This window comes from Nyctereutes procyonoides, unplaced genomic scaffold, assembly GCF_905146905.1.
Source record: "Nyctereutes procyonoides isolate TBG_1078 unplaced genomic scaffold, NYPRO_anot_genome, whole genome shotgun sequence".
NCBI classification, from domain to species: Eukaryota; Metazoa; Chordata; class Mammalia; order Carnivora; family Canidae; genus Nyctereutes; species Nyctereutes procyonoides.
The window spans coordinates 40,950,927-40,971,431 of NW_026575133.1; the positions used below are offsets into that span (position 1 = coordinate 40,950,927).

At 52.5% G+C, this 20,505-nt stretch overlaps 2 protein-coding genes across 4 annotated transcripts in view; both read right to left on the reverse strand.

The window, feature by feature from the left end:
* The window catches only part of EIF4E2 (eukaryotic translation initiation factor 4E family member 2), a 30,185-nt gene extending 21,370 nt beyond the window's left edge, over window positions 1-8,815 (reverse strand). For all 3 annotated transcript variants that reach the window (XM_055346267.1, XM_055346266.1, XM_055346265.1), the window contains exons 1-3: window positions 8,718-8,815; window positions 2,578-2,692; window positions 762-896 (exon numbers count right to left, since the gene is read on the reverse strand). In XM_055346267.1, coding sequence (XP_055202242.1) covers window positions 762-896; window positions 2,578-2,692; window positions 8,718-8,737 — 270 coding nt within the window. In that variant the 5' untranslated portion in view covers window positions 8,738-8,815. The remainder of the gene's footprint in view (window positions 1-761; window positions 897-2,577; window positions 2,693-8,717) is intronic.
* Window positions 8,816-10,920: 2,105 nt separating this feature from the next.
* On the reverse strand, window positions 10,921-16,349 carry CHRNG (cholinergic receptor nicotinic gamma subunit). The gene is made up of 12 exons (XM_055346264.1): window positions 16,295-16,349; window positions 15,960-16,099; window positions 15,658-15,702; window positions 15,357-15,466; window positions 14,662-14,817; window positions 13,828-13,925; window positions 13,315-13,515; window positions 13,001-13,115; window positions 12,674-12,788; window positions 11,742-11,958; window positions 11,418-11,551; window positions 10,921-11,166 (listed from the first exon to the last, which is right to left on the reverse strand). Exons 1-12 carry the CDS (start codon window positions 16,347-16,349, stop codon window positions 10,993-10,995), a joined length of 1,560 nt encoding a protein of 519 aa, XP_055202239.1. The 3' UTR covers window positions 10,921-10,992.
* Between the last annotated feature and the right edge of the window lie 4,156 nt (window positions 16,350-20,505).

Below are 20,505 nucleotides of genomic sequence, written 5' to 3' on the forward strand. Positions count from 1 at the left end.
GTGCATAAAAATTTTTGTTGAACAAGGTTGGTTTTAGCTGCAGACAGGTTTCAGGGTATACAAACCTAGACAACTGTGAGGGAGAGAAACAGAGCTTGGGTTCTGACAGGATCTATGAAAACAATTCTTAGGATTTAATTTTCTTTTTGAACACAGAGAAAGATGCTACTTCATGCATAATTACTAACAGGTTCAAAACCCTAATGAGAGGGTTTTTGTTTTGTTTTGTTTAGTTTTTTTAAAGTAAGCTCTATGCCCCCATGTTTAAGAGTCCCATGCTCTGGGGATTGAGTCCTGCATCGGGCTCCCTGCAAGGAGCCTGCTTCTCCCTCTGCCTATGTCTGCCTCTCTCTCTGTATCTTTCACGAATAAATAAAAATCTTAATATATATATATATATATATATATATATATATATATATATATAATGTATTATAAAATTTTTCATCCTCCATGACACTTTGCACTATACAATAGGACTCAATATGTATCTATTTAAACAAACCTATATTTTTGTATTGTCCCCTTATGGTCAATTTGACAATTCATATACTTCTTGATACGATACCTCTGTATGTTACCTATGGACATCTAATGAAAAATCTAAAAATGAGCAAACCTCACCTTAGAGACTCAGGTCAGTCAAATAAGGAAACCAGAATCCTAAGTAGGTTACCAGGAAGGTAAATAAACACAGTGGTGTAAGTATAGGCATGAATGCTACTACCAAGGCTTACTACATTAAACCAGTAAGTACTCACAGAGGCAAAGGTGCCGATCTGTTTGATATTCTGTTCATAGCTCTGTGAGCTGGTGGGACGGCCGGGGGTTCTTCTGGAGTACCAGAAAGTATAGTTGTACTGCAGGGGATGCTCTGCTGGCCCAGGGACAACAGCCTGTGAATTAAAGAAGCTGTGTTAATCTAGGGCATTTTTCACATGATCAGAGACTGAGAAAACATTTTACAGTGTCACCCCTTAATCACCTCCACAAAAAGGATACACTGCACCACCTGCAACATGCCCAAGATTCCACTTACACAGTAAATTTCTCTTTTCTTTCTTTCTTTCTTTCTTTCTTTCTTTCTTTCTTTCTTTCTTTCTTTCTTTCATTCATTCATTCTTTTTCTTTTTTTTTAAAGATTTTACTTACTTAGAGAGATGGAGCAGAGTTAGAGGGAGAAGCAGACTCCCTGCTGAGGGACCTTGAGATCACAACCTGAACCGAAGGCAGGTTCAACTGACTGAACCACCCAGGTGCCGCTACACAAAAAATTTCTTTAGTGTTTAACTGACTCTAAGTTCCTGTAACATTTTATCTGTATTCTTATGGCATTTGTAACTTTCTGTTTTCTATCTTAGGTATTTACATTTATATCTTATCCCAGCCAAGTACTCCCAGGCCAAGTACTGCCTCCTCTATGATACTTTATCACTCACTGACTAGTAACCTTGACAAGCTATGTAACCTGTTTGTGCCTCTGCTGCTTACTTGCAAAATGAAGAAAATAATAACAACCATATCGTAGAGCTGCTGAGAGGATCAAATAAATTAATAGAGGGGGCTCCCTGGGTGGCTCAGCGTTTTGGCGCCTGCCTTTGGCCCAGGGCGCGATCCTGGAGTCCCGGGATCGAGTCCCGCATCGTGCTTCCGGCATGGAGCCTGCTTCTCCCTCCTCCTGTGTCTCTGCCTCTCTCTCTCTCTCTCTCTGTGTGTCTATCATAAATAGAATAAATAAATCTTTAAAAAAAATTAATTAATTAATAGATGTAAAGTGCTTAGCACAGTGCCTGACATATAGTTAAGTGCTCAGTGTCAGCTACCATTATTACTGCTACTATTAAATATAAATCCCTTGATCCATAGTCTCATTCACCTTTCTCTTAGCACCTATAGTGTTTGTATCTGGATAGTACTTGACCTCATGAGATAAACAACTGTTTTGATATTCCAAAAAAAAGAAATTGATCCATCTCTCATTCTCTAAATTTTCTCCTTTCCAAGTCACTTTCAGCTTAGACTATTATTAACTAAAGAGTCTAAAATTTGAAGGGATGTGTAGGACTTGAAATACTTAGCAGCAGCTTATGAAGCAACAAATAGCCCTGTTAAACTCCAGGGTTAATCTCTCATGCTGGGAGAATGCTGTAAAGCAAGGCAACATCTCAAGATCCTGTGGCAAGGGAAAAGTTCTAACTTCCAATATGAACGTCAGTGATTCAACAATCTTTTTTTTTGAGAGCAAAAGCAGATATTCCAGGGGGACCTGGGTGCCTGACTCTTGATTACAGCTCAGGTCATGATCTCAGGGTCATGGGATAGAGCCCCAAGTCGGACTCCACACTCAGCTCAGAGTCTGTTTGTCCCTCTCCCTCTGCTCCTCCCCCTGCTCACACATCTTCGCATGCACATTCTCTCTCTCAAATAAATAAATCAACTCTTAAAAAAAAAAAAAAAGGCATATATCCCCAAACAGGGTGCCATGAAGTTAATCCGGTGTCTTTCACATAACAGATTCCACAAGATAACCAAATCTCAAGTCCAAGGGCAACTCTATCTATATAGCACAAAACTCACCTTCCTCTTACTGCTGCCCTGACTTTTGTCTCGTTCCGTTTTTTCCTTCTCACCATCTTTCTGTGTGCTGTTTTCTTCATTCTGATCATGGTCCCCACTGTCATCATCTTTCAATCTGAATGGGAAGGCAAAACAATGTTAGCCCATGACTGAGCTGATATTTGCTTACCTAACAAAACCACCAGGTCAATAGAACTACATTATAATCAACCCCAAGTCACTCAAAATACAGGCAATGAGATGTACCTGAGATGAGGAAAGGACAAGGAGTGCAGAAAGGCAGTCAGGAGGAATTCCAAAAAAAAAAAAAAAAAAAAAAAACCCAGTCTTCCAGTTTTCTAACAGGTAAAGGAGCAAAAGGCAAACAGTTTATTTTTTTTTTTTTAAGATTTTATTTATTTATTCATGAGAGAGAGGCAGAGACACAAGCAGAGGGAGAAGCAGGCTCCACGCAGGGAGCCCAATGTGGGACTTGATCCTGGGCCTCCAGGACCATGCCCTGGGCCAAAGGCAGGCGCCAAACCTCTGAGCCACCCAGGGATCCCCAGCAAACAGTTTAAGGGACAGTTTTCTTTGCCAAAAATAACGAGTCAATAATGAGAAGAGTTTCTGGATTGTATAACTGGCATTTCAAATGAAGTTTAAAAATTTACCTATCTCTCTCAACTCTACTAACCATCTCTCCTATCCTTCCCCATTGCCACTGCTTTAGCTCAGGCCCTCTTCTTTGTCCTCTGTTATTGCAATAAATTCCTAAATGGTCTCCCTGACACAAATAATCTCCACTCTCTATCCATCCTCCACATATCCATGAGCATCTTTCTAAATGCAAATCAGAGGGCACCTGGGTGGTGCAGTAGGTTAAGTATCTGACTCTTGGTTTCAGCTCAAGTAGTTGATCTCAGGGTCCTGATTTTAAGGTTGTGAGGTCAAGCCCTGCATTGGACTCCATGCTCAGCAGAGTCTGCTTGAGATTCTCTCTTCCTCTTGCCCTCCCCACTGCCTCGCATACACTAAAATAAATTTGAAAAATCTTTAATTAATAAATTCAATCTAGTCATTTAACTTCCATGCCTAAAACCATTAACCGTCCCCTGTCTTTGGATGACCACCCTGCAGGATAAAATACAATGAAATTTAAGATCCTCTAGAATCTGACTCCTGCCTACTGAAATCTTCTTTCCCTCCCCATCTCCCAAAGCAACCTATAGTCCCACAGCTGTGCTATCTGCAAACACTACCCCTCAGCCCAAGGTGCATTCCTCCCATGTCTGTTTTTACTATTAAGTGGAGGGATCTCTTAGAACAGTCTAATATAAATCTTTGTGCATTCAGCACCAAGGACAAGAAGATGCCGCCCTAACGTATAGCACGAGATGTTGAATCAATGTTTAATGAAAAGAGAAAGAAATGACTGAAAGAAGGAATGAATGTCTTTTCACCTGGTAAGATTGGTCAAATGCACAGTAGGTGCTACCCTCCTAGAAGCAGTGAAAAGTATCCTAAGGCTTTCAGGTAACATATAAAGCTCACTGGATTTAGACAAAAAGATAAGCAGGTGATGACTTCACAAATATATAAGAATGCCATTTAGTTTAGAACTGGACCATTAGCTTATCATGGATCTTTTCCAAAATCACCTCTGGCCCTAAGGACTATCTAGTCAAACAGAATTAGGTAATTCTCAAGAAAGGTACTAGAAATACTCAAATGATAACATACACATTATCTTACATACCTACAGAAACACGTTGCAAAGCATTTTGCATTTCTTTTGTCCATAAATTTCCCATGCCACACACATAAAAAGCACTCAATAAATATTAGAATGCACAAACTAGCCATGTATTGAGGTACCTCCTCTGCCCATTTCACAGCTCTACCTGTAGGATACATTCAGGCGCACCATACCCCAAGTGACCCCATCCCCTACCTTCCTGCTCACGACAGGACTATGAAGGGCACCTGAACTAAGGGCAGTCCATCCTGGCCAATAACTGGTGCCTTGTGGTCTTGCTCAAATTATGAGTACATTTCTTCCTTGGCCTTTCATTCAGGAGATGAAAGATCAGAGATTCAGGAGCTGGGGCAATCATATGGGTCCCATATGAAAAAAAGCCACAATGGAAAAAGTGAACAAGAGAAAAGAAAGCCAGGAGGGAGAAAGGGAATGGAGCAGAGAAAGCAGAGAGAAAAGGGGTTTTGTCTATGATGCTGCGACCTCACTGACTTGGTAAGACCTAGGAGACTTCTGGGAGAATGTTATCTGCGTTTATGATACTCCTTTCCCCTTATTAAACTCGAGTTGGTTTGATGTACTTTCCTAAAGGAGCCTGGATAGCACTAAGTCCCATATTTACCAAGCCACTTACTGTATCAGATGCTACTGCCTGTCCCCAAGCACCTGACTGAGGAGATAAGGTATACATACTCAGGCCTCAGCTTGGTTACAAAGGTCCTGCTCTGTGTGTATGTGCCAGTATCACCTCCTGCTTGGTCCCAACAAACACCTCCACTCTCCTGTTATCAACTTACTTGCAGCTTCTTGATCTCCCCTCCCTCTGTTATGCTCATCGTCTGGTCTCTCGTTGGAGAGCCTCTCTTCCCCTACTTAAATTGTCCTCTAGGACTCAGGATAAGGGCCACTTTCTCTTAGAAGTATTTCCTAATCTCTCCCTAGGCTGGATCAGGTTCCCCTCTTCTGAACCTCATCATATCAGTGTTTGTACTGGTCTCAGCTATAAGGTCATGCCTAATTTATCAGCTCCCAAACAAATGGTTTTTTATACTGAATAGGCCCAAGACAGCCCCTCGTTCTCTTCTTTAGGGCATATCTCAGGACTCAAACCATTTCCCTCTCTTCTTACCTCCCAGCCTCCACAATAGTCTTCTGGGGTCCCTTCCCTTTACATCTTGAAGAAAGGCAGTCATCCCACATCTCTCATTTTACTAGCCCTAAGAAAAGCACATGTTCCTTTCTTTGCTGCTATTCATGATTAGGAAACAGAAAAATAGCAAAAATAATTATATCTGAGAAGAGAGTGCTACTGTGATTCCTGGACCACACTTCCTGACTCCCTTCAGAGATGATAAAAGGAAATCCTAATGTGTTATTTCTTGAGGGTGGAGCTAACCAACCACCCAGCCCTCTAAGCCTATACTTAAAGGCAAATCACTTGCATCCTGTCTTCCAGAGGCTACTCTTCCCAGCTTGAAGCTGGATTTGAGCCAAGATACAATCAGGACTAAAAATCAGTGCTCCAGACTCAGGAGGGCAATTAGCATCTCTAAGGCTATCCAGACTGAGTGGCTCCAAGTCAACTCACCAAACCTCTGCCCAGGTTTATACTCACACTGCTCTCTAAGTAGACCAATTCCGGGCAGCCCTGGAGGCTCAGCGGTTTAGCGCCGCCTGCAGCCCAGGGTGTGATCCTGGAGACCCTGGATCGAGTCCCACGTCGAGCTCCCTGCATGAAGCCTGCTTCTCCCTCTGCCTGTGTCTCTGCCTCTCTCTCTCTCCCCTCTGTGCATTCTCATGAATAAATAAATAAAATCTTTAAAAAAAAAAATAAGTAGACCAATTCCTTGTGGATAGGAACTTAGATTAATTCATCTTTACATGCCCAGCATGAGAACGAGGCAGACAACAAACATGTTTAATGAATGCACTTCTAAAATCAAAGCAATAGAAGGCAGAATAGGATGGGAGCCAACAGGTGGTTCGGACAATACTGTAAGAAAGGGCCAAAAGCTAGCAAAGAGAGAACAGTAACAAAATCAAGTATGGCATCTAGATCTGAAAACTAAGGTAATCACAGTCTGGGACTGCAGAATAGTGAAATCATCCTAAGGTTTCACACATCAACAGGATCAATGACAGTGGTAGCTAACTGACTGGATAGATGTAGGGGGTGGGGTGCAATTATAATCCTAGATTACACTCTCAGAAATCGAGCCCACGCAGGAGGTTAGAGCTCTTCTTTAATCTGGGCTGCTCTAGGCACTGGACTTTTAGGATACTGGCAAACTGGAACCAGTCCTTAGGAACACGTGGTCAAGATTACAGAAGCCAAACAATCGTCTAAAAACTGCAGACTTTTGGGGAACCTGGCTGGCTCAGTCAGAGGAACTCTTGTTCTCAGGGTTGTGGGTTCGAGTCCCATGCTGGGTGTAGAGATTATTTAAATAAACAAACTTAAAAAAAAAAAACCCTACAAACTTGTTACATGAAAAATAAAAACTAGGGGCAGGAGTGTGGTCTCTAATTGCTAATTTCAAATAAATGAGAGCTTTTTTTTTTTTTTTTCCTGCATACCTAGGAGATGTCAAAAAATTCTGGGTCATTATAAGGCATGGTAAATAATTAGAACAAATTAAAAATGACCCAGGTTCATTTTTGTCAAGAGTTACTTGAACCAAGGTTAAACAAACCGGGGTTTGAATCCTGCTACGTGCGCCTTCCTGTTTTCGTGCGCAAGTTACTTAACCTCAAAGGGCCTCATTTTCCTATCTATAAAAGGAGGTAACATGATCCCCTTAGCAGAGTTGTTAGCAGTAGAAATAACATATGAAAAGTATCTACCAAGATTCCTATGAAAACTGTTACTATCATTCTCAAATTAGCTTACCGCAGATCCCCAAATGATATGGATAAGACTTGGCTTAGCTGACCCATAAAATGCCTTCCTAAGATGCAATGTTGATCTGTTCAATTCAGTGAAGGAAGAGGTATAGCATTTACAGAAAGCTCTACTGAGGGAGGAATTTGGTGTTGCAAAGATTTAAGATATAAGGGGTGCAAATGGGGGTGGGGTGGGTGGGGTGGGAAGTGTGGCTGTTCCTATTGAGATGGGCTCAGCTAAGCAGCAGGCTGGGGGAACATTTAGCCAAAGACTTTTTCCAAGTCCCAGAGACTTCTCAGCAATCAGGAACACATTCCAGAGGAGCTGCCTAGAGCGCTGGAATCCAGGACTCCGAATGTGCAAACCAGCACTCATTGTACTGGGGGGGGGGGGGGCACACAAAAAAACAAAAAAAAAAAAAAACAATTTCCCATCAGCAGCAGGTCACAACCTAAACAGTGATGCCACTTTAAATTCCTCCCTATTAGCAATTTACAGAGTCCCTTTAAGCACTTGCTGAACGCGATTTGATCCTCACACACCAGGGCAGCAGCAGGGCCCCAACCGCTAACGTGCTTTACGTTAACAATGGCTGGGTGACTCTTCCCCTGTCATATCAGCGGTAAACGGGTGGGTCTGGACCTGGGAATGTAGGTCCCTAGAGATCAACTATGCTTACTAGAAGCACATAACCTGCCTCAAGACACAATCGCTAGAGGGAAACGTGCAAAGAAATAATTCTGCATTTCCTTTTTTTTTTTTTTTTTTTTTTTTTTTTTGCGCCCCCAAACGATGCTGCTGGAACTGGGGAGGTGGAAACGGGGGCAATGACAGGGGGGTGCTCGGTGGACCAGAACAGGAGCAGCTCCTGGGGAGCGTGCTGGAGCAGGGGGCGGGGGGGAGAAGGGGGGGGGAGGAGAAAGGAAGCAGGAAGGAGCCTCGGGAAGGCCGGAGCATTCCGTAACTGAGCCGCCTGCAGGCGCCAACGGCCACATTACCTCACTGCATCCTCGCCACTCTCCGGCCCTGCTGTCACCGTCCCCACTCTGCAGAGGAGAACCCCGACTCAGAGGGGCGAGGCGAGCTGCCCAGGCGGGAGAGCGTGTGCGTGGAGCCCCCGCCGGATCCAGAGGCAGCGCGGCCGGGCTGCGCCAACACCCCAAAACCGCCGCCGTCGCCGCCGTCGCCGCCGTCCCCGCCCCTCCGCGCCGCCGGCAACCCGCACCCACCGGGGCGGGGCGTCCAAAAATCTCCTTCCGGGCGGCGCGGCCACCTCCTCCCGGGACCCCGCGCTTCGCCCTCGGGCCGTACCCCCCTCCGCACCCCTGCAGGACGCCTCCCTCCCCAGCCCCCCTTCTCCCCCGCCGGCCGCCCGGGCCGCGAAGGCCCGCAGCCCAAGCCCGAGCCCAGGCCGCAGGACGGCGCCGGGGAGTTTCGCCGCTGCCGGCCCCCGTGGAGGCGGGCGCGGGGGGAACGGCTGGGGGAAGGGGCCCCGCGGGGCGGCCACGCGCCACTCACGCGTCGAACTTGTTGTTCATCCTCTCACCGCCGCCGTCGCCACTGCCTCACGGAGTGACTTCCGCTCCGCCGGGTCTTCCCCCCCCCCCCGCCCCCAGTTTAGGGCCCGGCCACTTCCGGCTGCGCGCGGCGCAGCGGAACGTCTGCGCGCTAGTCCGGTGCGGGGCGGGTATCCCGGGACGCCGGCCCCGGGCGGCTGCGCGGCGGCTGCGCGGAGGCTGCCTGGGTCCCCGCCGCGCGTCCGAGGGGGCGCCCCGACTCCACACCCCCCGCCCCGGGGCGGCTGCTCCGTCCTGGACTCGCTCTTCACCTGCCCGAGGCTGTTTCCTCCTGGGCCCCGGCCACGCCCCTTCGGGTCGCCGTGTGGCTGGAGCCGGACCGCCGGTGTCCGGCGCGGCACGCAGCCGCCCGCGCGGAGTCTTCCGTCTTGCTGACCTGTGCGGGGGAGCGAAGGAGCTCATCGCGCCCCCCGAGGCGGTGGGAGATGTTGAGAGACCGACCCCAGGTGACACAGTTAGTGCGAAGCTCACCGGAACCCCAGATGGGCCCGCCAGGCTCGGAGCGAGCGCCTCCCGGATCCGAAGCCTCTGCTCCCGGGACACAGGGGCGGCGCGCACGGGAGTTAAGGACGCGAACCTGCTGCTGGTGGAGCCCCCAAGCCAGCACCCCTGTGCTTGGGGAAGGCGGTTATTACCAGCCCCCCCCCCGCCCCCACGATGTCCCATTGTCAGGTCTTATGCACATTTTTTTAAAAGACTTATTTATTTGTTCAGAGAGAGAGGGGCAGAGACACAGGCAGAGGGAGAAGCCGGCCCCACGCAGGGAGCCCGACGTGGGACTCGATCCCGGGTCTCCAGGATCACACCCCGGGCTGCAGGCGCACCCACCGGGGCTGCCCCTTATGCACATTTTTGATTCACTGTCACCCGCACCTTTGATCCTCTGATGGGGGTGGATAGGAAACGGAAATCCGAACCCATATTTGCGGATGAAGAAACAGAGGCTCAGAGGGCACAAATGACCTGCTCGGGTTCTCTCCTCACCAACAGAACTCGGGCCCCAGCTGTATTCTCAAAGCCGGGCCTTGCCTCTCCCGCCAGGAAGACCTCAGCTGGTCATCTTGTTTTCTAAGTGGATCCAGAATCTCCTGCCGGAAGGGAAAGCCCAGCCCATCACCTCCCAGCCTCTCTGCCCAGCTCCTCCTTGTCTTAAGCATCCTTTGGGACCAGTGCAAATGCTCCGACGCCCTTTGAGAAGAGAAGGAAGAGGGGTCTGTTTTCCAGGCCACCGAATCTTTCTTGGGAGTGTCTAAAATTGGGTTGGGAATTCTGCATTCCAAACATTATTTAACCACCAGTGTTCTTTTTCTTTTCTTTTTTTTTTTTTTTTTTATTTTAAATATTTAGGGGCAGCTCCGGTGGCGCAGCGGTTTGGCACCGCCTGCAGCTTGGGGTGTGATCCTGGAGACCCAGGATCGAGTCCCACTTCGGGCTCCCTGCCTGGAGCCTGCTTCTCCCTCTGCCTGTGTCTCTCATGAATAAGTAAATAAAATCTTAAAAATATATATTTTAAAATATTTATTCATGAGAGACACAGGCTCTAATGATGGCTGCCCTAGCCATCAGTGTTCTGGGAAGCCCCCTCTCACTTGGAGCCCCAATCTGCCCAAATGAAACGTGGGGAAATAGTGACCCTTGCTTGTCCGTGATGACATGAATAACTCTTCTGTGATCAATGACCAAAAAAAATGCATATGAATGGAAAGGTCACTTGTGCAGCAGAGTCTCGGATGCTTATAGCACCCAGAAAGTAGAAAAGGGACATACCAGCTGGCGTGGGCTGCTGCCCTTCTTTCAAGAGAACATTGTCTGCTATTCTTCACATCTCTCTTGACCTCTCTCCTCTGGGAGCCTGTGGGGAGGGACTCGTACTAAGGTAGGGAGGCCCAGTCCTGGAGGGATGGGACCTTGCCTAGTTGGGGACGTCATACAAGACAGAGTCCTTAGGGCTTCAGAAATAGCAGGAGTTGCTAACGTCTTGCTGAGGTGAGGGGATTGCCAGGACTAGCTAGCCAGAGCCATGTGGATGCTGATTCCAACAGTGCACCCTGCCCACAGCCATTCTCAAGGACTCCAGCTTGGTCTCTTTATTTCCCATGCTTTATTTCTCAGGCCTGGTGGTCCTGAAGGCCACTTCCCAAAGAGCACACTCATGACCCCAGCCACTGAAGAACACAGCTGATAAGACTCCACATGGCTCTCAGCAGTTGGTCAGCTCAGTCAGGTGAGGGCAGGTAGGAGCGGGGGTCTCCAGGGAATGGCAGAGCGGGCACCTGGTTGTAGTGGGCCATGAGGAAGATGCCAGCGGTGCCACAGACAAAAAGCGAGAGCATGGCCAAGAAGCAGACACGGTCCAACACGCGTCCCACCAAGAACCACTCCTCGCTACCCTGAGGGTGGGAGGCAGGGTGTGGGATGGCCAGCAGTGACACCAAGCCTGACCTGGGTCACTGTGCCATCCTTGGTCATCCAGCAGGCCTCTCTTCTCCGTGTCCTTCGGCCCTTCTCATCTCCTTCCAGACTTTAACCTGGCTTCTGCCATAGTCCCCTGGTCCATCCCATTGCCCAACCATGGCCACCCTACTCATCTTGGCCCCCGTCCCAGGTCCAAGTCCCTCCCTGGGTACTCAATCCCCCTTACGCTGTCAAAGTGACTTTGCTGGTGCCGGGCGAGGGCAATCAGGTTGCAGGCTTCCACACAGGCCTGGATGGCCGGAGCAGCCTGCTTCAGGCTGCCACACAGCTCCTGGCTCTGCCCTGGCTCCGGGCCTTTCTCTGGTGAGAGAGGGTAAGGTTTGGGGATAGAGTGGAGAAGTAGTCTGAGAAGTTAGTCTCTCCTGAGCGGCCTAGCTTCTCTCCCCTCAACCTGGACGCTCATCTGCCCTCCCTGGTGCTTTGGCCGACAGGCCTGCCTGTTTGGAGTCCCTGGGGAGGAGGGTCCCCAGTGTCATACCCCCTGCCTCACCTAGCTTCTCCAGCGCTGCCCTCACCAGCCCATTGCGCTGCCGCTGCCGGAATAGAAGTTCACTGCGAGGCAGGCAGAGAGCAGTGTCCTCCCCAGCTGTGATTGGCCATGCCAAGGAGGAGCCGTTCTGTAGCTGGCGCCGGGTGTCTCGCACAGCTGCTGGGGCTGGTGGGCGAACATGCATCCGCAACAGCTGAGGCAAGAGCCGTAGGAACACCTGGAGAGAGGGGTTTCTGGTGGGCTTAGCTTAGTAGCAGCAGACCTGGGCATGTGGGCAGCCAGGCTAGGCTTCAGAGCAGAAGGTGAAGGTTGGCACGGAGGGCTCGAGCCACCAGGGGCTCAGGGGCAGCAAGCACATTAGGGTCAGTGGCTTGACCCCAGTAGCTGGACTGTTTTGTGCCAGACGTGAGCCTAGGTCCTCACATCTGTGTGCACATCAGAATCACCAGGGCGCTCACTACACAGGTTCCCGGGCCCCACCCCGGCAGTTCTGGCCCACAATGCCTGAGGTGGGCCTGAGAATCTGCATTTGCAGCAAGGGTCCCAGCCGACTGCTACAGGTGGGCTGCAGATCACACAGGCTCTGACGCAGACTGCCTGGGCAGCACCTTGCTTCTGCTTCCTAGCCGTGCGACCTTGGGTGAGCGAATCAATCTCTCTGTGCCTCAGCTTCCTCACTGGCCGACTGGAGATGGTACTAACACCCACCTCAGAGGAGTTTATGAAGATCCAGTCGTTAGTGTGCATAATACACCTGCCACATAGTAAGCACTCGGTGTCATTATTAATCCATTTGGGCACATGCTTCAAGATACAGGGTAGGTGTGCCGCTGAACGTGGCAGGGCAGTAGAGAAGGGGAAGGGGTGGACAGGAGGATGCTTGTGAGTGGACTGGACAGGAGGATGCTGGAGTGGGCAGGGAGAGGCCTTGCCTTTCGGACCCCATGAGCCATGGAGTGTGTGTGGGGGGACCGCAGGGACACGTTGAGCACGACCACGGCATTCACAACAATGAGGATGGTCACCGCCAGGAGGAAGGTGAGGTACCTGCCGGAGTTGGGTAGGCAGGAGGTGGGGCTGGCCCTTTGGCACCTCATCTCCAGATGCACCCCCACCCTTAGCAGCTGACTCCCCCAGATTCAGCTGGGTGAGGGGTTGGCACCGAGGACAGGTGAGGTGGGAGTGGCAGGAGGGTAGTGCCCCGAGTTCCAGGGAATGGAGGGGAGGAGGCAGACGGGAGGCGCGAGGGCCAGCCTTACTTGCTGATAAGTGGCACTGCCTGGGAGGTCTCGGGCACCTTCTTGGCCACAAGGAAGAGGAAGACAGTCTGGGCCAGGAGCACGTTGATGGCGACGGTACACTTTTGGCCGCCCGCTGCCCATAACCAAGAGCCCTTCAGAGCAGATCTCAAGTTCCCTGCCATGGGGACCTCCCCTGCCCCACAAGGAGCCCAGTGCCCCTGGTCCCCGGGAACAGGTGGTCTCGTGTGTGATGCCCCAACGCCGTGCCCTCCCCGCTGGTCCCCGAGCTGCCAGCTGGGGCCATGGCCCCCCCTCCCCTAGGCTACAGCTACCCTTGGCAGGAAGGAAGTAGATGAGGATGGCAACCGAGGAGATGAGCACACAGGGTGCGATGATGTTGATGACATAGAAGAGGGGCTTGCGCTGGATGAGCACGTAGAAGACCACCTTCTGGTGGCCCGCCTCCTCGGCCGGCGCGGCCACGTCCAGCAGCATCTTGGCGGGCCGGTGCCGGATGGCCCACTCCCCGTTCTCTGCGGGCAGCAGGCCAGGGTGGGCACAGGGAGGGCAGGCCGGGCGGATCCCCACAGCCCCAGCGACCTAGCTACGGGGCGGCCAGCATGCGCCCAAAGAGCGCCATCGGGGGAGACTGGATGCCTGACCCCCTCCCACCCAAACTGGAGACATTATCATGGGGAAGTGAGAACTTTGCTGGGCCCTTAAAAATACACTTTTTAATGATTTACCGCAGTGCTCACCTTGAGTGACATGGGGCAGGGGGGTACGATCTTAGTCTGGCCGTGCCCTGGGGGCCAGGTCCAGCAGGGGTCCTGGGAAGAGGATACCTGTGAAGGCCTCGGGGTCGATGAAAATCCACTCGATGGTCTGACCATCTTCCTGGCTGAGCTGCAGATTGATCTCATTGGTGCTGTAGGTCTGGGACCTGGGCGATGGGGAGGGAAGTGTGTGTAGATCCATCTCTGAGGTCACACAGAGGGTCATCTGAGGGCAACTGAGGGCAGTATTGCCTCAAAGAGTGCAAAACTCAGAATTCCTGAGTTCTCCACAGAACCCTGGCCGGGAGATGGGGTAAGGGCGGGATGGGGACTCGGGCCCCCTGGGGGTCAGAGGAGTCTTCCGTGGAAGGGCTGGGAGACTGGAGCTCAGTCCACTGTGTTCCTCCCCTATGCTGCCTCCGGGGCAGGAGGGACTGATGGTCTGTCCCTGTCTGGTCTGTTTGTTAAGGAGGGTCTCCCTGTAGGGTCTCCTTGTAAAAAAGACTGCTCCTCTAAATTATGGGAAAGACCTCCTTTCCCCCATTTCTGGATGAGGAGACTGAGACAGCCTCTACCTCTCCATGGGGTGTGGGTGGCACTCGTGTGGACATGCATGTACATCGCGGGCATGCATGTGCCTTCTTGCCCAGCCGCCTTGGTCATGAATTGCTCCCTTGGCTCACAAGCAGGGAAACTGAGGCAGGGAAGGAGTTGAGCCAGGGGACTGTGACTTAGCAGGGAGGGATGTGGGTGTCTGGGTGTGAGATGGGCAGAGAGGCCCCCGAGAGATGAGGCCTGGCCCTTGGTGAGAAGCCTCGCGTCCGCCCCCCAGCCAGGCTCCTCCTAGGGCATCTCTCTAAATCCTCTCCCCTGCCCCCCCCCCCGCCCCATAAATGGCCTCACTGGAAGACGAGGGAGCAGTTCTGCCAGTCGAAGGGGAAGTAGGTGACAGAGACCGGGCAGGAGGAGCGGAAGATGGCAGGTGGCAGCCAGTAGACACATCCATCAGGAGACACGAGCACGTTGCAGTAGAGAGCCACCTCGAACACGCCGTCCACACTGCGCACAGGCCAGGTCCCGAGGCTGGGGGCTCACGTCCCTGGCAGCCCCGGCTCGCCCCAGTCCCACACCTTCGGCCAGCCCTTGCCCTGCATGGATGTGGACCAGGGACCCCAGCCCTTCACTGCCACAGGGTCTGCTACTCCCCACCTGCATCGCCCCCAGACTTCCTCCACCCCACCCCCTCGTCACCGGGGCCTGGTCCTAATGGTACTAACATCTCTTCAGCTCTTGCAAAGTGCCAGCGCCACGACGGCAGCACTTCATGCCTACTGACTCCTGACAGCTTCTGTGGGAGCTGCCCTCATCCCCAGGTCAGAGGGAGGGAGCCCACCAGATGACAGGTGGCAGGAGGTGGAGGAGGACGAGGAGGAACCAGGCCTCCAGAGGCAGGTCCGCGCACCGGGCCCCACCCTCAGCAGCACCTGCTCCAACCAGTGTTCCCCCGTCTGCACCTTCTGTCCACCTGTCCCTTTTCCCCAGAGCCCCCTTGTCCTGCTGGGCACTGCACTTGGTGTCCTTTTGGCACCCCTCCTCACTTGTTCTCCAGCACGATGTCCGGCCGCCACACCATGGTGGATGGCACCCTTAGCACCCACAGGTCTTCGTAGTCTTGCGGGTCCCAGCGCAGGCGATAATCGCACCACTGCTGCAGGGGGAGTGGGGTTGCCAGACCCTGCTCTCCTCTGGGACGCCCCACCCCCACCCCCAGAAACAGGAGCTGAGCCCAGGTGGGCCAGAATAGGCAGGGAGGGGGTGGGGGAAGGGAAGCAGCTCTAAGGGCCTTGGGACCCCAGGGTGGGAGCCCAGACAGGAAAGCACTGCAAGGTGGCCTCTTACCATCTCTATCCAGACATTGGTGGTGAGTGCCTCCTCTCGCTCATTCTGGGGGTGCATTACAGAGGGCTAAGCTCCTGTTACTTGCCCTCTCCGGATGTTAGTCCCTATAGACCCCTGTTGGGTACTCCAGGACCCCAGCCTCTTGGGAGCTTTCCAGATCTCCAGCCTCTTCTCTGTAGAGTCCTTCCTCCCCCTCTGCCCTGGCCTGGCTGCTAGAGCCAGCCCCTTCTCCCCAGCAGGTCCCAGGGGCCCGGTACACTGGCCCTCTGTGTCCCCCACTGTCCCACAGGCCTGTGGCTTACCAGGGAGATGAGGTTGGTGAGGGTGAGTTTCAGGCTGACATTGACCACATCCGAATCGTGCTCAGCGGGCCTCAGGTGGGGATTGTAGTTGTGCATCAGGTCTGCGAGCAGCCGCTCCTCCTGGTTCCGGGCCTCAGCTCCTGCAACAGCCAGCAGTGAGCCTGGCCACAGGGGCCTTGGGGCAGAAAGAGGGGGAGGCCACAGGAGGGTGTGATATAGAGAATTAGGGCGCTGGGGGTGGGAGAAGGCTTCAAAAGCCTCCAGACCCTCTGTCCCCTGAGGCCTGGGACCTCTACTCCAGGCCCCCCCAGGCTCCTGACCCCCTGAGTCCACACCCAGGCAGACGGCCAGCAGCGGTGGGAGGAGCAGCAGCCCCTGGCCCCGGAGCATGGTGCCACAGCCCTCTACAGTGACGGGTGGGACAACGGCTCCCCAGCTCAGGGTAGAGAGCTGTCGACTCTGGATCTCATATAACAGCCCATGCTCCCACCCCAGCCAGGCCAGCCCAGCCCCACCAGCTGTCCGACCACAGCACTGTCAGCTGTTCCAAGATGGACAAAATGCCAGGCTCAGGTTACCTGGGCCGGGGAGGGGACAGAGGGGGCCTATCTGCCCCAATAGAGACAGCCCAGCCTCCATCCCCTCTGTCTGAGTCTGCAGTCCCAGCCTATGTTCCTGAAGACACAAGCAGACATGGGAGAGAGCAGAGTGTGAGGAAGGGCCCAGAACTGGGCTCCCTCCTCTGTTCCTCCAGTGGGTCAGGATTTGAGGAGGTATGGAGGCATGTTCTGTACCCAAGTTTCTCTGTGACATGATGGAGGACCCCAAACCTGTCCTACCAGCCTAACATGGGTGGTGCACTGGGCCCAGACACTGGAGGTAAAGCCTAGGAGAGAGATGTACTATGTGGTCCAGGTCCTGATACCTTAATGCAAATTAGGGGGATAGTTTAGGGCCCACCCAGGCTCTGAGGCACGGGACATGGGCCTGGTAAGCTTTGAAAGAAGGAGAGTTGAGGAAGATCTGTGACTTGGGGCTCGTGGGAACAGAACAACCCCTGGATAGGGGTCCTTTGTGTGGCCTCCATATTTCTTAAGTGTATCCATAAACTTAGGGAGTCCCTCACATGTGGCAGGCAGCAGGCCAGACGGGCAGCAGGGGGACTGCAAGGGAAGCCGGGCTGAGCCTGGGTGGCTCACAGGAGGTCACAGTTCAGTAGGGCAGGCAGACAAGGTCAAGGTTGTGCCCCCAGAGAGTCAGGTGAGGGGACCCACCTGGGCCAGAAAACATGCTCCATCCAGTTTGTAGTTTGAAATTAGGGGAAGGGTAGGGCTGAGGCGGGTCTAGGAGCTGAGGGCCCTGCTGCCAGCTGTGGCCATGGGCTCACCTGTCTTTTGTCCTCCACAGCCTCAAGTCGTCCCTCCCGTCTATCCTCACAAGGACTTTGGGGTCAGGAGGACAGTAGTGATGGCACCTGCTTTTCCCAGTCATCCTTCTCTGGGCCCCACCCCCAAGCCTTGATCTCACCCCCAATCCTCGATCTTGAGGAGTATGGTGCCCTTTCCCTGGGTTTGTAAAGCCAGCTGCCCCTTTTCCCCAGCCTGCCCCTTGGTGCTCCCCAGAGAGCACCTCTCCCCCTCTGGAGTCCCTGCCAAGACCACTAATGGCACCTGCTAAATAGCAGACCACCTGTTCACCCTCAACCCCACCGCCCTGGTCAGTGGTGGTCTGGCTGATGCTCCAACATTTCTGACTCTCCTTCCCCTTGTCCAGGAGGGGAAAGGGCGATAGTGGAGATTGACCTCCCTCTGATACGAATTACACCACTTCCCTACGTATGAAGAGATTTCAGGTCCTGTCTTTTCTCCTTCTCTCCTGCTGTGGGAGAAGAGGCAAAGTCTCCTTGGGGTTCTCAGGACGGTGAGTCACCCGAGGAGAGTGGTGCTGCCCTGGAGGGGCTAAAGGGGCAGGTGCGGTGTGTCTGATAGTTAGTCCCCCTTTGCCACTTTGTCTTCCAGAGGCTGGAAAAGTGGAGTGCTCATGTCCCAGGCTCCCTTGCAGAGAGGGGTGGCCATGTAAAAACATCTTGACTGGTGGGACGTCCACAGAAGTCAGCTGGAAGGCTTCTGGAGAGAGCCTTTGCTTTCTGATTAAGGGGCTAGAAGTGGCCGGCTCCTTTCCTGCTTTAAGCACAGATGTGAACTGCGGACCTGTGGCAGTCAGCTTGCAACCTGGAGCGACAGGCATGAGGACAAAGCCAACATGCTAAGGAGGGAGGGCTGGGCAGAGAGCACAGGGCCTGGGGGGCTAATAGCTTTGTGGGGCAGCTGAGCCAATGGTGCAACCACTGCCTCGTGATCTTATTATGCAACAAAGAGGGAGCCTTATTTGTTTGAACCACGGTTCTTTGGGTTTCTGTTCCTTGCAGCCCAGTGCATCCCTAACGGATTCATCACTGTTTGAAGGAGGATGAGTAGCCCTGATGGCCTGGGGAGACTGTGTAGGGTAGGGGCACTCTGTGGTTCCACAGGAAGCTGGCTCCTTGTGGCTGTGACTTCCTGGGGAGAATCTGTGTCACCCAGAGAGGGGACCAGTGCTGACAGCCCCCTGGGGTTGCACTGCTGGAGGAATGGGTGCTGGTGAGGGTCCCGTTGTGACCCTGGGAACCTTGCATGGGGCACTCTTGTTGATCAGGTATGGCATTTTGTGGTTGTCTTCTCTGGAAAGTTCCATGCCACTGCCACTGAGCAGGGCTGGACGCCTGAGGATTCACCTGGCAGTTGCCAACAGTGCCATCGTGTGGCAGAGAGAAGCAAGGACAGTGACTGAGGGATCTGTTTCAGGGCCTCTGTTGGTGCTTGAGATGGGGACCCTCTCATGGAGGAGGATCCTAGGGAAGCCCCAGACTTCTGGCTCATCTGGTAGGTGTAAGTCTGAGCTACTCTTCCTATTTGGAGGGAAAAAAATTAAATATGTGTACCTCGAATCTGCGCACGGTTCATATTGGAAGTCAGAAGTAATGGGTCAGTTTTGCAGTTAAGAGGTCTGTCTTTAAAAAAAAAAAAAAAGAGGTCTGTCTTTTGTTCATTTCCATTGAAAGACCCAAAATCTCACCTTTTGTATACCTGAGCTAACGAGGTCACCAGCTACCTCAGAGGGAAATGGACTGAGCTGTGAAGATCTTAACTGTGTGTGTCAAGGAGGAGAATAATTGGGTTCCCTGTGCTTCCCTCAGACCCCCTGCCAGCCTCGGACATATGAGACCACAGGCTCATCCCCTGTGATCTAGTCCCACAACTGAGGAATGAGTTAAATAACCATCCCTTGGGGCACCTGGGTGGCTCAGTGGTTGGGCTTCTGCCTCTGGCTCAGGTCGTGATCCCGGGGTCCTGGGATGGAGTCCTGCATCAGGCTCCCCTCGGGGAGCCTGCTTCTCCCTCTGCCTGTCTCTGCCTCTCTCTCTGTCTCTCAGGAATAAATAAATAAAATCTTTTTTTAAAAAAACCATAACCACCCCTTAAATTTGTAGGACACATGTAAGGACCTTTATGCCTACTAGCAAATTCGATTTTCACAACACCTCACAAATGGGACTTACACACACATTTTGTTGATAAGAAAACTAAACCTAAGACATGAGAGTGGCTTGTCCCAGATGGCCCTCTGGTGTAACAAAGCACCCCAAAATTTTGTCTATTAAAGCAGCAAACATATACTATCCCACACAGTTTCTGAGGATCAGGAATCCAGGAGCAGCTTAGCTGGGTGGCTCTGGCCAGGAACTCATGGGGCTGTGCCCAAGATGCTGAGCGGGGTTGTGGTCTCATCTGAAGGCCCCACCGGGGCTGGGGATCTGCTTCCAAGGTCACTCGTGGGGCTGCAGGCAGAGGGCCTCCGATCCTTGCCAGGTGGGCCTCTCCAGAGGACAGCTCCCCGTGCCAGCTGGCTTCCCCAAAGCGAGAGATCCGGCTGAAAGCAAGAGCAATGGAGCAGGAGCCAGGGGGTGCCGCCCTGTCTTTTAGAGCCTAGTCTCAGAAGTGGCACACCATCACTTCTGCCTCATTCTGTTGGTCACACAGACCAAGCCTGGTGCAGTGAGGGAGGGGGCTGCACAGGGTGTGAATACCAGGGAGTGGGGATCACTGGGGCCATCTTGGAGGTAGGCAACCATGTCTCCCAGCATCTGCAGCCTCAGCCTTTGGCTCTTGGGATGGGATGGTCGGGGGCTCCCTTTGGGATAGGGTTGCCAAATTTAGCAAATAAAAATACAAGGCGCCTGGATGACTCAGTTGGTTGAGCATCTGACTCTTGATTTCGGCTCAGGTCATGATCTCAGGGTTGTGAGTTTGAGCTCCCATTGAGCTCTGTGCTGGGCATGGAGGCTGCTTAAGATCTTTCTCTGCCACCTCCCCCCAGAATGAAACAAAACAGGATACCCAGTTAAGTTGGAATTTTGGATAAACAATGAATAATTTTTCTTATTAAGAGTATGTCCCAAATATCATATGGAAACCCTACTTTGGGAAGGAGAATAGAAGCCCAAGAG